The sequence below is a fragment of the Drechmeria coniospora genome, chromosome 03, assembly GCF_001625195.1.
Source record: "Drechmeria coniospora strain ARSEF 6962 chromosome 03, whole genome shotgun sequence".
Taxonomy (NCBI): Eukaryota; Fungi; Ascomycota; class Sordariomycetes; order Hypocreales; family Ophiocordycipitaceae; genus Drechmeria; species Drechmeria coniospora.
The window spans coordinates 1,705,097-1,721,446 of NC_054391.1; the positions used below are offsets into that span (position 1 = coordinate 1,705,097).

Below are 16,350 nucleotides of genomic sequence, written 5' to 3' on the forward strand. Positions count from 1 at the left end.
GCCGAGAGGGGAAAGAAAGGGCAAAAGTCGATCTAGGTTTCAGCCAGGCACCAGAGCTTCCCAGAGCGGCCTCGGCGCTGTGGCGGGTGGGCGTTTGGGCGAGCTACAGTGGCAGTGAACACCAAGCGCTGAGCAAGTACAGGTACGGTCACAGGTGGGAGGTTGTATAACAGACGAGGGAGGCGCGATTGATTCATCATTCATCACCCCACCTGCCTTCGGAGCGCGAGACGGACGGGGAAGCTGCGCACCTGGCTCCTTCACGAGCGACGGCAGCAGGCAGCACCTGGCAGGCACGACTTGACGTTGAATTCATGTCTCCCCCTTCGCGCAAAGGCTCGCATCGGCATTTCGCCCTCCTCCGGGGCGCCGGGCCCGGGTCATCCGTCACTGCCACACCTGCTTGTTCTGCTGCACAAAGTCCTTCCACGTCGTCGGCTTCTCCTCCAGCAGGCTCAGGCTCTCCGACAGGTCGGCGCCGCCGTAGTATCCTGGCGACTCCATGAGCAGAAAGTTCTCGAGCAGCTCCTGGGCCGCCGGCGCGGGCAGGAAGGACTTGAACACGTCGTGCGACACGTGCCGGCCAACGGCGGGCCGGCCCATGACGTCGGCGAACTCGGCCAGCAGGCGCTCGGGGCTGTAGTAGTCGGTCGCCGCGTAGATGTGCTTTCCCACCTGGGCGGGGAAGTGCTTGATGGCGGCCTTGACAAACTTGCCTGAGGTGCAGATTTAGCCCGGGCACACGGAGCAGGGACGAGGCCGACGACGCTCCGTGGCCGTCTCGAATCGACACGGAGATGGGGTGAGGCTAGGGCCATGGCACAGGGCCGTGGCGGGGGAATGGGTGCCATCATGATGACGTACCAGTGTCGGCCTTGACATCGAAAAGCGGGGTGCGAGCTTTATCCAAGGACACGCCGTCGGGCAGCATCCAGGCGTAGCTGCCATCGTCGCCCTTGCGAATCGTCGTGGTGAAGTTGGACATGAACATGCCCGGCAGGACAAACGTGGCCGGCACGCCGCTGCGGCGGATGTAGTCCTCGATCTTGGCTTTGCTGTCGAAGTGGCTGATGTTGGGCAGCTTGCCCTTGCTCGCCTCGGTCGTGTTGATGAGGGAGGAGAAGACAAGGTGCTGCACGCCGGCCGCCTTGCAGGCGTCGGTGACGGTCCTGCCCTGGGCGATTTCCACGTCGACGCTCATGCTGTCCCAGAAGTTGGTGACGAGGAAGACGGTGTGGGCACCCTTGACGGCGGCGGCGGCGGCCTCGGGGTTCGACATGTCGGCCTGGCATGATTTCATTTCATTCGCATCCAAGCACCTTCTCGCCCGTCAATCGAGGGAGGGTCGTCGACTTACCTCGACAACCTCGACGCCCTTGGCCGCGAGCTCCTTGGCCGCCGGCTTGCTCATGTTGCGCGTGACACCGCGGATGGTGAACTGCTTGTCAATGGTGGGGTCCTCGAGGATGGCTCGGATGACGGAGCCTCCCTGATTGCCGGTGGCGCCCCAGACGGTGATGATCTTGGACATGACCGCGGACAGGAGACGGATGTTCTGTATGGATCGGCAGCCGCAGGATGCAGAGCAGTCTGGATGAAAGGCAGAAACCAGGCACTTCAGGCTACGTTGACGAAGTCAGAGCTGATCACGTCCGTCCCTGCCGCCCGGGGGAATATCTCCTCATCACAGCTCGCGGCTTAGTGCCAGCAGGTGCAGGACGGGCTAATACCGGCCGGGAAGCATCATGGCCAGCGTTTTCATCATGTGGCTTGCTGGGTGGCACAGAATTGCCGCGCCGACACTCGCACATGGGATGTCGGGCAAGAAGTCACGTACGAGTGAATCGCTCCTGCACACCGCCGTTCTCGCCGTCGTGGGGACACGTCATGATTCATAATTTCTGCCGTCCGCTCAGCTTCCCATCATATCGAAGTGCTACATTCAATCCAAGATGCATGTCATGCCAGTCAATCCACCAAGATTTGCGTCACGATTCCGCAACTACCTGGCTTGAGAGTTTCGTTTATCCCGACAAGGGTTCATGGCACCCTGCGCGACGTGTAGGAGCTCGGGATAGGAGCTCGGGACGAGCTGTGGGGGAAATGAAATGTTCCGGGTCGTCTCGATCTCGGAGGAAGGCTTGGGGACAACGGAGGCTCTTTCAGCCGTCGAGGGACGAATCTCGTCGAATATGAATTACGATGTGGAGATGGTATGGCAACGCTGCTAGCCAGGGGGTTACGAAAACTGTTGGTACCAGCATGAGTACTTACAGCCTCCATCTAGCCAAGCTTGATGGACGGTCGAATGAGGGATGAAGCTCGGGCTCTCCGTCGTTGGACGTCGCTGGACAGATCCTGGGAACATCGGACGATTGCGATGCCACCCCCTCCCCCTTGGCTGCGTTGAAGGAGTGGTGGCGGCATTTTCGACGCATTACGAGCGCCATCCCATACTGTACCTGCTACTCCGTACTTGCACATCCCTGAATGGACGACAGTGGCCGAAATCAAACAGTCCGTGGTGGGTCTCGGGTGCTTTGCCCTTGGGGTGGTACCCAGCACTCTTGATGTCTTGCAGTCCCGTTGCTTCCCGGTAACAGATAGAGAGAGAAACGGACTACCATTGCTCGGTAGAACATACTCCGTACATGCAGAGTGGCGCGCCAGCGGTGGATGCAGCGCCCGACTCGGCGACTTGTACTCTCGTACAGACGGCCACCAGCAGCACGGCCTGGCTGGTTTCCGACAGCGCCGCGCTTTGAGTCTCGCGCTCAAATCGCTGCACCGTATAACAACCGTGCCGCTGCATAGCAGTTCGACACAGCATCCAACATGACATGGAGAACAGTTAACGATCTCGCACTCCGCAGGTGCACGATGATTCGTTCATCAAACATATCAATCTGCATCTAAGTGCTTGCACATATGTGCACATCGACACTGCCGATATACTTACGAGTCGATAACTCATAATACGAGTTCATGTACTGATTCGTTCGTCAACTGGCAAATCTGCACCCAATCCAAGTATTCGACACGCTCAATACGGATCAGTACCTCGTATTTCGAGTTCCCAGCACTAATCAATCATTACCTGGTTGTAAGTGCTCCGTTAGTATGCTTGTGTGGATTGGCAATATTATTACTAGGCATGCAAGTACAAACATGCTACTAATGGGTGTGTACGGAATGCAAAAGCTCCGCCCGACCATTGCAATTACAGGACACACCTCGCCTGGCTGAAACGACGGTGTCGACGCCACGGGAAATGCAGGAACACGCCGTTGGAGAATGTATACGGCACAGGGTTCTATGCTCCAGACCTAATACACCTGGCAACACTTGACGATGGTTTCGTGGCGCTGCACTCGACGACAGCACAGCGAGACCAGGTGTAAGAAATCTTTGCAGGTCGACCATGTACGGAGTATGCTTTGTGGTTTTTCAACGAATGGTACAGTAAGTATGTGCACTGTGTCAGCGGGTGTCTCCCGTTGCGTGCTAGGGTTGTTTGCACATGTTTGTACTTGCGGTGCTTCGTACTCCCTACGTGCATGCAAGCAAAGCAAGTACACCTTGCTCGTCCGCAACAGACATGCTGGCTGAGGAAAAGGTCTGGGTGATCAAGACGTGCGCGAATGTGATGGTGACGGAAATGATGACGCTCGAGCGATTCCAAATTCCATGTATTACTTACATACGCCTACAGTACATGCGAACGCAAGTATTATTTCGTCCTCCTCTGCGTTGTTGGAAGCCTTTTCAATCCATCGGCGGGCCTATCTACGATGCAACGGCGCGTGGGGATGCAACGAGCGGATGCAACCCTGCCTTGGATGGCGTGTTTTGGACACGACGAGAATGAGCGAGGCCCTTGCCAGCATGCAAGTACCAATGGTCAAAAACTCCATGCGCGAGCACCATACTCATGATCAGGCATCGGCAGCCAGTCATGGATGTGCACACACAGATGAGCACATGCATCATACTTGTACGCGCACTCGTGCAACAAAAACGCGGTAAGCGAACTGTGACGAACCCTTCATGGCAGTGGTACGGAGCTTTAGAGAGACCAAAAGGTATTACAACTAATATTAAGTATTACAGTTACAGTATGTTTTTCAGCAGCCAGGTACCGTACAAGCACACGTAAGTACTTACTAGGTACTTGCATGTATTACAAGCAAAGCACCAAGCCCCATCACCCATCGGTGGTGGGGCATGCACGAGTACAAGTAACACCTTGCCTAGGTACTCTGTAGTACTCCGTACCTACAGTACAGTACTTAAGTTCAGTATCTATCAGTACAGTACTAGGTACTTATACTCGTATTCTAGTGGGGGCGATGGTTGGTTGCATCTACCGACAGCAACGCACATGTGCACTAAAAGATGCACAAAAGTACAGTGCTCCGACAATCAAGTGCACTTGATACTTGTAGTTGTAGTTGTACGATGCTACTTGGACAGCATCGCCACCGATGACTACAGTACATGGGCATATAATTACAACCACAGTACTCCGTACGGAGTACGGAGTACTTGTACCAAGGACATGTACCTACCTGTAGGTGCAAGTGCGTACAGTACCTGTACAGTACTTAGAAGCACAACTACAGTACTGGCTGCCGTCTCTCTACCAATGACGGACGCTCGGTACTCCGTACTTACTGAACGACGAATTAATACTTGTCATGTAAGTAAGTACCTCTTACTTGGGAGTGCGGAGTCCTGGTAATAATACTTACTCCGTATTACTCGTAGGTGTGCTCCTCCGCGCTCGTGGAGCAGGCCCGCCGAGTGCCCCAGGCGAAACCCACGCTGGATCCTGGCGTTCATGCTGCTGCCACTACCAACCCAGCCCACCTATAGCATCGCCTACAGTACAAACGGCGGAGTAATACTCCGGAACGCACTTGTATGAGTCCACCTACAGTACTTACAGTGCAGTACCTAGCTACGGTGGGGGGGCAAAATGCATTATCCCGCCCAAGTCATTTTCTCCAGGCCCGGCGTGGGGAAGTTATTTGACCACTGATATACTGTAGACATCCTTCCACGTGCATGTACCGCAGACGCCCACTACGGGAGCTTGGCGACTTGCCGCGCAACTGGGTCGCAAATGTCTGCTGAGCTCGTATCAATACTTGTAGGTGCACCCCTGCTTCGTCAGGAATACAGTGCAAAAGTAAGTACTACTCCGTCCGGAGTAGTTTTATTCTCAAGTACAGCCATTGATACCTATACTTGCTTCCAACTACTGTGCAGTATTACTCATACAAGTCCATGTAAGTACTTGCTCGTCCTCCCGCTAGGTCCCCGTTAGGTTCGTCTGCATGTAGCTGTGCATGAGCTAGTCGACATCAACGTATCATCTTGCGCATTCATGTACTGCAGAGTGCGAGTACAGTGAGGTACGGTAATGCAGACTACCTACTCAAGTACAGTACAGAGTACATAGAGCCAGCAAGTGTACATGGACACTGCAGTTGTAGCCGCGCTTCTGAGATGTCACCTACCATCTCGTTGGACGTACCGCCACACGAGTTGAGGTTGCCTTGTTCGAGACTGGTCACTTCCGACGCACGATACCAGGGTTGTGCCGCACCTGAGCTGTACTTTATAAGCTACCAAGTACTACGAACGGAGCACGTGTGTAGCGCTCGACCTACCCCTTGGCTGACAGCGCTCGTTAGCCGTCATGTCTGCAAGCCGCCTCTGCCGACATCCGACGCCAGCTTCTCGTGCATGTACTGTACAGTACATGTTTGTTCCTGTTCCGAAAGTATCCTTGCCCGTAGGTCGGTCGCGCACGAGACAGTCACGAACGGGTGGGAATAGGGCCTTGTACCTGGCGACAACAGTTGGTACCGGCGAATGCAAGTACTGTCCGAGTTCAGTGCTAGAGTGCACGCATGAGAGAACCATTTCCGGGCCATATCTCTTTCCCCCAATCCTCATCGCTTCCACCCATCCAAGGGTACTGGTCGCATTTCTGGCCATGCACTGTACGGGAACGTCTTCCTGGGCATTTACTGTGCTGTTCGTACAGTGCGTTGCGCATGGTGCCCTCAGGCCCGTGGTTTGTAAATTGCGGGTAATACCTTTGGGCTTGACTCGGACGTCCATCCCGTTCCATCCCGTTCCATCCAAAGATCCCCCCACCCTCCACTCCCACCCCTCCTCCCATCTCCCCTCTCGCCTCTCACCTCTCTCTCTCCTCTTCGCCCCCCCCCCCCTCCCACACCCGCCCCGCCGAGTCTCCAAGCCTCGCCGCCGTCAACTCGTTCCCGCCAGGCGTCGTGAGCCGGTGGAGGAGGGTGCCAGTGTCGGCTGTTTTACATACGGATGGCGTGCGATGCCCGCCCATCCACAACCGCACCGCCACCCTGCCTGTCATCTCGTTGTCCCTTGTCCTCCCCGGCACCACTCGTCCCGTCGTCGACGGCGTCGTTACGGAACACCTACTTCTGGTTAGCGGTATGGACCTGCTCCCACCATTGGCCGACCCTCAACCACTCGCCCTCGCTCCCCCTCGGGGGTTTTCCTTCCACCCCTGCCGCAGATCAATGCGAAAGCCGGCAGCGGCGTGCGCCTGCTGCTGAACGGATGCGCCAACTCGACGGCGCCATGCTAACTGCTTGGTGCTGCGGTGCCTGCTTGCTTAGATTGGCCCTGGTGAAGATCGGGTCCCGACCAGGCGCCCCTCCCTCCCCTGTTTGATGTAACGCTTCCTTGAACATGACCCGCCTCAACCTCCAACGGCGCGCGGCCGCCATGCCGCCCGTGGCCCGTTTACTTGTATGTTTACGAGTGAGAGCTGTAATGGTTTGCTGAGCCCATGCGGGAGGGCGGAGGGTGTATGCCTGCAGGCACACGTACTTACTCCGTACGGAGTGCTCGCTTTCCGCCGCACCTTGGCTTGGTACACACCGCGTTTTACTTGTACTCGTGCTAACTGCAAAACGAGGTCCCTCACGGCGACGGCGACGGCGACGGCGACTGTGTGCTAATATACGTAGGGATACAATACCATCGAGGTGCCCACATCGGCTCCCCAAGTTCGACGAGCAATTCTCCAGCCAACTTCGAACGAAGCAACCTCTCGTAGCAACTCGCCCTCTCCCTCACGCTGTCGCCATTGCCGCCGCCTTGCTGGACGATGCTGTTGGCCTCGACTGCGACGACGACGACGACGACGACGACGACGAACCACACAAACTTGCGACGAATAACCCAAGCACTGACGACCGATACGTACGAACACGACGAAAAATCCAAACCTGTCGACGGTAGTGCGCCGCCGCCACCATCATCATCATGAGCACTCAAAGCGACACGAACATCCACCTCATCGTCGCCATCCCCACCCTCATCGGCTCCCTCCTTTCCTTCCTCGCCAACTTCACCGCCCTCCTGCTGCACATCCTCTATCCGCCCCAGCGACACTTCCGTCACGCGCTCATCGTCAACCTCTTCATCGCAGGTGCGTGGCGAGCTCTCCTCGGAACCCTCAAAGGGCCCATCCGTCCGCTAACTAGCCGACAGACCTCATCAACAGCCTCAACAACACGGTCTCGGGCTTCTATTTTCTCGCCCGAGGCTATAACTCCATCCACGCCACGCCCGATGCCAAGTGCATCGCCAACGCTTGGATCGGCCAGCTGTCGGTCCAAGCCGTCGATTTCAACATCCTCATCATATCCATCGTCGTTCTTCTCACCGTCTTCAACAGCCATCGCTCCTTTGCTCACTCGACCCTGTCGACCGTCCTCGTCTGCGCCGCCGCCTGGGTCCCGGGTTTGATCACGAGTAGGTTCCTCCTTACTCCTCCCCACTTCGCTTGCTGCCTTGATGCGGCACGTTGCAGACGGAACAGGCTGACCGACGACCGTCGCAGGCAACATCGCTCTCGGCCTCGATGCCTACGGCTATGTGAGCGGAAACTGGTGCTGGATCAAAGCCGACCGGCTCGGCCTTCGTTACGCCCTCACCCACGGCTGGCGCATCATCATCTTCGTCGCCACCATTCTCATCTACACCTGCATCTACATTCACCTCAAGCGGACCTTTGGCAAGCTGCGGATGAGCAACAACTTTTCGTCGAGCCTTCAGAGCCAGGACCGCCAAAGCCGTGTCGACCTCGATCGCGGCTCAGACACGCAGGAGATCCTCGTCGCCAGCACCTTTGTCATCTCCCACGAGCTCAAGGATCAGAGCCACGTCGTCCGTCACAGCCGCGTCATGCCCGATGGCTCCTCGTCCGACCAGGAGCCGTGGAACGGTCCCGGCCAAAACCACCACCAAACTCGCTTCGAGGTCTCGGCGGCCAACAGCAACCTCGCGGCCGCCCCGCGCTCCTACATGGCCGCCCCGCCCAACCTGCGAAAGATGCTGCTCATGAACGGCTACCCGATCGCCTATATCATCCTCTGGCTCCCCGGCATCGCCAACCGTCTGGCCGAGTCCCTCGGCAGCACGCCGCGCTGGTTGACCATCCTGCAGTGCTCCACCCAGTTCATCGGTCTCGTCAACGCCTTGACCTACGGCCTGAACGAACAGATGCGCCAGCGCATTTCCAAAAACTGGCAGGACAAGCGTGGCTTCTCCCGAGCATGATCCATATTTGTCGCCTTTTTTTCCGTTTCTTGTATAGATTTTGGGTCCGGCCTGGCGCCCGTTTCCGCCCCAACTCTTACCTTCTAATCAGCGGATGAACATGAATGATTACTTAGCGAATGAGCCTAAATATACGAATAGATAGATATCCATCCAACGCAATTGCCGCCGCACCATCTCAAGTCCGTCACCGCTTGCGCGGACGCTGAGCTGTCGCGTGCGTTCATTCATACCATACCATAAGAATCACGAGCTTGTGCCTTTCAAAAAATAATATGATCTGTTCGGTGCCCCTCAACTTAAGTACCTACTGTGCTGTCCCGATCCTGTCATTGCCTTTTTTTTTCTCTTCTCCATCGTCTACGCACCCGTCCACGCATCGTACGGCCATCGCGCGGCTTGCTGCCCTACATGTACTTGTTTGCCTTGAGCCACGCCGCCACATCGTCGCGATCGCGACCCAACCACGAAATCTTGGATCGAATCGAGTCCTTGCTCTGCTCCAGCGATTGGTCGTAGCCGTTGTTGTTCTTGTCGGCAAAGAACTTGTCGAGCTGCGCGAGCTGGTCCTGCGTCGTCATGCCGGACGTCATGATCGTCACCATTGTGCCCAGCATCGACAGCGCCGGCGGCAGCCGCTTCGTGAGCTCGCCCCAGTTCTCCGTCATGCAGGCGAAGAGAGCCTTGACGCCGGCCGGGTGCGTGCGGAGACCGCCCACCGGCATGTAGACGTCCTGGGACTTGATGTCATCGCCGAAGAGCATGGCAAGCGTCCTCTGGATCAGCTCCGGGTCTTGCGCGCGACCGAGGGAGCGGAGGCAGGTGTTACGTTCGTCGCTGTTGGTCGACGTGCGGTAGTAGTTGAGAACCTTGTCGTACTGCATCCGACAGTTAGCCTTGTCCGCCTCGTCTGCCGTGGAATCACGCCAAAAGTAAATCAGGACTTGCCTCTTCCTTGCCACCGTACTTGAGAGCCATGGCCAAGACGCTCTTCCGAATGTTGGGATGAATCGCGTTGCTGTCGCCTTCCATGAACTTGTTGAACATGCCCTTGGCAGCCGTGATGATCTGTTCGTCGCCGTTCATGCCTGCGCTCTCGAACAGCATGGCCTTGAACTGCTGCTCAACGTGGCCATCACTGTCGGAGAAAGCCCAGCCCATCTTGTGAGCCTTGGCGCTCGTGAGCTCGCGGAGGAAGGCGTCGAGGCCGTCGCGGACCGCCTTGTCCTCGAAGATCCATGCCGATTGAATGGTGCTCAGGCGAACGATGATTTCGTTCCACACAACGAATTCGGACTCGGAGCCGAAGCTCTTGAGGAGGCTCAAGACGCCAGATGTCTTCTGGTAACCAGAAGTAGCGAGAGCGCCGGCGTCGGCGATCATGCCTGCCCTGTCCTCGACCGTCAGCAGGCCGTCCTTGGCAGCCTTGCCGAGCTTCTCAAGGCGCTCGGGCGAGTACGAGGTTCGGTAGATGCCTGTGTGATTCGCGTTGAACTTGAAGAACTCGCCGTCGGGCAGCTTAAACTCCTTCTCGCGCTCGTTGAGGGCGAGCGACTTGTCGACGCCGTCCTTGTTGCGGACGCTCAGGAAGACGGGGAACAGGACCTTGTCCTCGTCCGGCTTTGTGTCTCCCGTACGCAGGAATCGATTCTGCTTCACGCTGACAGTGCCGTTTTGGTCCTTTTCCGTCACGGTAATGACGGGGTAGCCGACCTTCTTCGTCCAGGCTGTCATGATGTCGTGCACGGGCTTGCCGCTTGCCTCGCTCAGAGAGTTCCAGAGGTCGCCCGTCTCCGTGTTGCCGTAGGCGTGCTTCTTTAGGTATGCGCGGACACCCTCCAAGAACACGTCCTCGCCGAGGTAGGTCGAGATCATGCGCAGCACGCAGGATCCCTTGGAGTAGGAAATGGCATCAAAGATCTGGTTGATCTCGTCGGCACGCTTGACGGGAACTTCAATCGGGTGGCTGCTCCTCAGCGAATCGAGAGACAGGGCCGACTGCAGGTTGTCGATGACATACGTCTGCCAGACATGCCACTCGGGGTAAAAGACGTTGCACGAGTACTAGAATCGTTAGGACTGGCGCGACGGCGGCATCAATCGCAACCGACTCACCCAAGAGGCCCAGGTGGCGAAGCCCTCGTTGAGCCAGAGGCCCTCCCACCAGTCCATCGTCACCAAGTTTCCGAACCACTGGTGGGCCAACTCATGCTGGACAACCTCGGCCACGCGCTCCTTGGTGGCGGCGCCGCTCGTCTTCTCGTCGAGCATGAGGTCGACGGTGCGGTAGGTGATGAGGCCCCAGTTCTCCATGGCGCCTTGAGCAAAGTCCGGAATGGCAACCTGGTCCATCTTGGGCAGGGGGAAATCGATGCCAAACACCTTCTCGTAGAACTTGAGCGTCTTGACGCAGAGGTCAAGGGAGAAGCGGCCGTGCTCGATGTTCTGGCCGGGGGGGGCGTAGACGCGGCAAGGCACGCGAAAGTCCAGAGATTCGACGTAGTTGAGCTCACCCACGATGAAGGCGACGAGATAGGTCGACATGAGGGGCGACGTGTTGAAGTGGACGGCCTTCTTGACGGAGCCCGACATCTTGGACTGAACCTCGGTCTCGGAGGAGACGTCCATGTTGCTCAAACAGGTCAGCTTCTTGTCGGCGACGAGAGTGATGGTGAACTTGGCCTTGAGAGCGGGTTCGTCAAAGCAGGGGAAGGCGCGGCGAGCGTCGGTAGGCTCCATCTGAGTCGTGGCAAGGGTGCCCTCGGTACCGTCCTCCCTCTTGTAGGTGGATCGGTAGAAGCCGGCCATCTTGTCGTTGAGGTGACCAGTGAAGGAGATTTCGAGCTGCGCCTGGCTGCCCTTGGCGAGAGAGCTGCCAAAGCCAAACTTGCTGACCTGCTGAGCTTCATCATGAGAGACCTTGGGGGCGGAGCTGGAGGAAATCGGGGGTCAGCAGGTCGAGCTTGGTTCCGTCGAGCCAGCCTGGAGAATCAAGGAGTACCTGATGGTCTGTCCATTGGACGAGATCTTGGCACTGTGGATTTCAAGCTCCAGAGTGTTGACCGAGATGGAAGTCGAGTCCTCGACGACGTCGACGTCGATGACGACGGTGCCATCGAATGTCAGCTTCTCAAAGTCAGGCTCCAGCGTGACGTGGTAGTGTCGAGGGACGACGTTGGCGGGCAGGAGCTCGCGGCCATGGGTGCTCCCGGAAGCGGCGCCGCCGCCGGTCATCTCGATGCTTTGCTGCGTTGTTCTGCACATCTTTTGGTTTCGGTACGAACAGCTACGGACCGTCGGAAGGCTAGGCAGTCGATTCGGTCGGGCGCGGTTGACGGAGTTGTGAAAAGTGGAGGGAGAAAGCGAGGATGCGAATCTCGGACGAGTTTCACAGGAAGGACTGCGTTGACGACGAGCGAGCGAGCCGTGTCAGCAAAGGACAAGCAATGGAAAGGTAGCCTTATAGGGAAGGCGATGTGATGATGGTGGAGAGTGAGGGTGGAGAGTGAGGGTGAGGGTGGGGGTGAGGGGTGAGGGGTGCTGGGGTGCTGGTGGAGGGGTAGGTAGCAATTCGCGAGCGAGGTACGGCAGGCCTTAGCCGACGGTAGGAAGAAGTCGAGGCTTACAGCGGGCCGAAGCTGGACCTGGTAATGCAGGACAGGGGCCGTCGGGTGCGGATATGATTGGGCGTCGGCGGCCGCCTACACTGACGAAAACTCGACGACACCGCCGAGGTCGATGGCGTCCTGGCAGAGGAGCATTGCGAGGCCAAGAGGCCACGCAAGGGCGGCAAAGTCGAAAAGGACAGTGACATTTTCAGGAAAGAAATAATGGGAAGTATAAGGAGAAGATGGGTGAGAAAGCGCCGCATGGAGTGAACGGAGATGAAAGGAGAAACGAGCGGATAAAGGCGATGCGATTTGCCGACTCTCAGTCGAAACCTCTGCGTTCTCCCTTCCACTGCCAGCGACGGCCAAGCAACGGTCACTTTTGCATGACAATGGATGAATGGGTGAGTCGAGCGAGCCGGGCAAGCGCAGAAACGAGCGGCTGGTTGTTTGGTTGGCACAAGAATCCAAATGTGAGGCAATTATGAGCGATTACGGTTGCACAGCACCAGTGCACATTGTGATCCCTGTCCCGCCTGCACGTGATTGCTCCGCCGCGTGAGCATGTCGCAGTTGCTAGACGAACACTGCTGGTTGCGAGCCTAAAGAATAATATTTCCTGTCGGTCATACCCCAACCATCCGGTGATGGAAATTGTTCAACCATCTGGTGGTGAACATACTCCAACCGTCTGGTGAGGGAGTTCGGTTTATGTAGGATATTGATTGGTTGGCATCTTCCATTACTCAGGCTCCTTTGTGTGCGCTCTGCCCATTCATTCCCTTCAGCGCTGCACGCTGCATCTGTCAGTGGTAATCACAGTACCGACAGTGCTGCCAGCGCTGTAGGCTACGGTGCATGCGTACCTAACGCAGCGGTGCTGTGCCGCAGCAGTGTACTCCTTAGACCGCTACGGTACCTACTAACATACTGAGGTAGTAGGCTTGTAGTGGTATCTGGGTGGTTACGGAGAACATTAAGTACTAGAAACAGACTCCTGCCACCACTACTCCTGGCGGCGTTAGTGATGGTTTGTCGATGACCTGGTCTGGGCGTAAGGAGCCCAACCCTGCCCATCATCTCCTGCACAGACATCAACGTTTCGGAACCATGGATTGAACGGCAGTCGAGAAACGGCCGATGGCCTTGCCGAAGCCACTGGCGACGCTCGGCTCCGTCGGCGGCGTCTCCTTCACCAGACTGCCGCCCATCTCGCTCGACACCCTTCGCCGCTGCCGCATCTCGGCGACGAACTTGGGCCAGGTGTTGGTCAGCACGAGGTACTTGATGTGGCTCTGCGCGTGGTCAAAGACGCCGATGCCGAAGTCGACCGGCACCTCGCCTGCGTACTCCGATCCTGGCTGGCTACCCCGAGGCTGCCGGTCAGGGGCGGGCTCGTCGAGATCAAAGGGCGTTGCAGGGTTGACCGTTGCCTGGCCTCTCATGGAGCGGACGGCCTTTTCGAACATGCTTTCAAGACGCTTCAGGTCCTGCGACGACAGGTTCAGCGGGAACTCGGCGTCTTGCAGGCTCACAAAGTCGACGTAAATGTCGAGGGCCCTGTTGTAGGCCTCCAGCCGCTGCGGCCCGTCGAGGGCGGAAGCAAACGACATCTTCCAATCTGCCGTCCGCGTCAGGAACGCAACGTTCTCGCCGGAAAAATCGCATAGGGCGGAAAATTTCTGCAGAGGGCCCGGGTTGTCGCCGAGGGTGAGGTCGAGGGCCGTCATGGTCAGCAGCCGGTCGTTCATCAACTCGTCACCCATGTCGACGTCCACACCTCTCTCCGCAAGCGTCGTCGAGGACGGCGAAGTCTTTGGCCACTCGAGCGAGGTCGACGTCCGCAGCGTGCTGGTCTGCGACGAGGACTCCCACCGAGCGTTGGTCGCCGCCGCCTTGTTGTTTAGGGTCCAGAGACGCACGACCTCGAAGGCGGGAACAAAAATGGTAAAGATTTCCAGCATCATGATGGACAGGTGGATCCTGCAGTCGTCTTGTCAGCCCTTTCTCCCGCTCGGTTGCCGAACTCGCCTACCATTGACTTGGGGTAAAGTACGCGTTGACCCTCTCAAAGGCAGGGACATACGAGGCAACGAGAAACATGGGTGTTGCGTGCAGGCTGCAATGTCAGTGACGCCTTCCATCGACTGTCCAGTCGGTGAGGGGGACCAACCCGGAGAGGCAGCAGCCGATGGTCTGTGTTCGCCATCCCAAGGTATCACGGATAGGCCAGGCTTTCCAGAGGAGAACGGGGGCGACCTGTCCATGTGAGCATGTGGCATCTCGCTCAACTCGCCAACCATCCCCTCCGCGGTTCGACGTACAATCCAAGTCCAGACGACTTGCCACAGCACCGACGGCCACCACTCCCACCCCCGACCGAGATCCGCCAGCTGCTCCGGTATCGTCGTGCCGCGAAGCTCGGTGCCGGGGATGCCAAAAGTCGGGTGGTATTTGCGACACGCAAGGCACATGCCAACAGTGAGCAGGACCTGGCAGGCTCGTCAGCGTTTCATCGCAATCGAGCCCCGTGGGATGAGACAGGTTTGGAGTGACGGAAACACACCTGAAGCGCCATGCCATCGCCGACAAATATCATGACGCGCTTCGTGTATGTCACGCAGCCCAACCGACAGAGCCACGACCGCCCGGTGCCATCACATGCCGCCACGCCGGGCCTCGGCGCACCAGAAAGGGTAAATTGCCGCTGCAGCTTAGCAACGTGCAAGAAACGGCTGTTGCTTGCATGGAATAGAGCGATGCCTAGCGGAAACCAGATGCCCATGAAGAAGTACTGGATGTCGTATGCGAGCACGACGGGTATCGTGCGTCCGATGGGGTAGGTGATCTGCGCCAAGATCCAGTACGCGTGCAGGAAGATGATGGCCGTGAAGGAGAGCGGGAGGCCACGCAGACGCAGCACAGGACTGTGCCGGTTGAACCAGCAAAACGCCATGCCGGCGACCACAAGGGTGGACCATGCCGCACAATAGGATATGAAAAAGACGCCCACACGATCCCACAAGGCAGGGCTCGTCGGAAGCGAATACAAGGTGAACTTGGGCCCGTCCATTGTGGTCCGAAACTCGGCTTGCCAGGTGTGCAATCAAGTCGAGGACGGTCGGTGCGTCCAGCAAGCCATTACGACGGGCAACAACCATGGGTCGGGAGCTTTATCAAGTTGGATTTACTATCGTGGTGAAATGCATTCACGAAGCTCGGACACCCTTGATGCTAGTGAGAGGCTAAGTTACAGCACCTTGCCTGTTTCTTCCTTTTCGGTTGGACGATCGTCAAGACTCGGAGATCCACGTTGGTCAACATCGTCCGCCCCTGAATGCGGCGGTCATCGCTCGTCGTACAGCTTGGCCAAATCAGGGAGATTGATTTGTTGGATGGCTCCCGCAGTACAATTTTTCGACTGGCTCCGTACGAACAGCGTTATCCTTTGGACGGCAGCATTCACTCACTCTGTGCACAAGTGTGGACAATCGAACCTGCATTTACCAGTTGCCAGGTGTGTCACCGATGATGAAGATTGGCGATGGCTAGCTCTGGCTTCGTGAAAACGCGGGATGATTAATGAAAAGAAACTATCCAAGGACCTGTTCATGTTCAGTGGTAATACCTACCGTGAACAGCTGGTCGATCCACCACGATCACCACCGGCTTCCACATTGCAGAACCCGGATGCTGGCCACTCCGAATGGTCGGAGCCGCGAAAAGAAAGCACGTCTGGGATACACGGACATGAGCCTCGCTCGCAATGCCGAGGAAGCTAGTGTTGATTCGTATTAATTTCCCGTCAGAAAAAGAAACGTCTCTGAATTTAGGGAAGTGGCCGAGGTCAAAAATCCAGGTCTAGTGGTTCGTTGTCTTGCTGATATTGCTGATCACGGCCGAAATTTTTGCCGTTTTGTTGTTAGAGGCTTGGGAACAGGAAACGGCGATCGGGCATTCGCCGTGATGTCGCGATTGCAGATCGAATAATTTTTGCGCACCCCGAGATTCATCGGGAGCTTGTTCGTGTACGGAGTAATAGTGTCTCCTTGTTTCGGTATGACGCAACGGGTTTTCGGTCCCATGTCGCCGAGATTCACCACGCCATTTCCCAGCAATT

General features: G+C 57.1%; 5 protein-coding genes across 5 annotated transcripts; 1 reads left to right on the forward strand and 4 right to left on the reverse strand.

Moving 5' to 3' along the window:
• Nucleotides 1-387: 387 nt before the first annotated feature.
• Nucleotides 388-1,531, reverse strand: DCS_06338 (NmrA-like family domain-containing protein 1; the record flags this gene model as incomplete). The annotated part of the gene is made up of 3 exons (XM_040803628.1): nt 388-716; nt 865-1,285; nt 1,358-1,531. 3 exons carry the CDS (start codon nt 1,529-1,531, stop codon nt 388-390), a joined length of 924 nt encoding a protein of 307 aa, XP_040653732.1.
• A 5,213-nt stretch (nt 1,532-6,744) lies between these two features.
• Nucleotides 6,745-8,622, forward strand: DCS_06339 (uncharacterized protein; the record flags this gene model as incomplete). The annotated part of the gene is made up of 6 exons (XM_040803629.1): nt 6,745-6,804; nt 6,974-7,021; nt 7,066-7,260; nt 7,300-7,489; nt 7,552-7,815; nt 7,904-8,622. The coding sequence occupies 6 exons, from the start codon at nt 6,745-6,747 to the stop codon at nt 8,620-8,622; spliced, it is 1,476 nt and encodes a 491-aa protein (XP_040653733.1).
• Nucleotides 8,623-9,029: 407 nt separating this feature from the next.
• Nucleotides 9,030-9,506, reverse strand: DCS_06340 (uncharacterized protein; the record flags this gene model as incomplete). Its single annotated transcript, XM_040803630.1, has 1 exon — nt 9,030-9,506. One exon carries the CDS (start codon nt 9,504-9,506, stop codon nt 9,030-9,032), a length of 477 nt encoding a protein of 158 aa, XP_040653734.1.
• Nucleotides 9,507-9,543: 37 nt separating this feature from the next.
• On the reverse strand, nt 9,544-11,886 carry DCS_06341 (aminopeptidase 2; the record flags this gene model as incomplete). Its single annotated transcript, XM_040803631.1, has 3 exons — nt 9,544-10,686; nt 10,738-11,554; nt 11,624-11,886. 3 exons carry the CDS (start codon nt 11,884-11,886, stop codon nt 9,544-9,546), a joined length of 2,223 nt encoding a protein of 740 aa, XP_040653735.1.
• A 1,438-nt stretch (nt 11,887-13,324) lies between these two features.
• DCS_06342 (uncharacterized protein) lies at nt 13,325-15,303 on the reverse strand (the record flags this gene model as incomplete). The annotated part of the gene is made up of 5 exons (XM_040803632.1): nt 13,325-14,213; nt 14,266-14,349; nt 14,404-14,489; nt 14,555-14,722; nt 14,797-15,303. The coding sequence occupies 5 exons, from the start codon at nt 15,301-15,303 to the stop codon at nt 13,325-13,327; spliced, it is 1,734 nt and encodes a 577-aa protein (XP_040653736.1).
• Nucleotides 15,304-16,350: the final 1,047 nt, after the last annotated feature.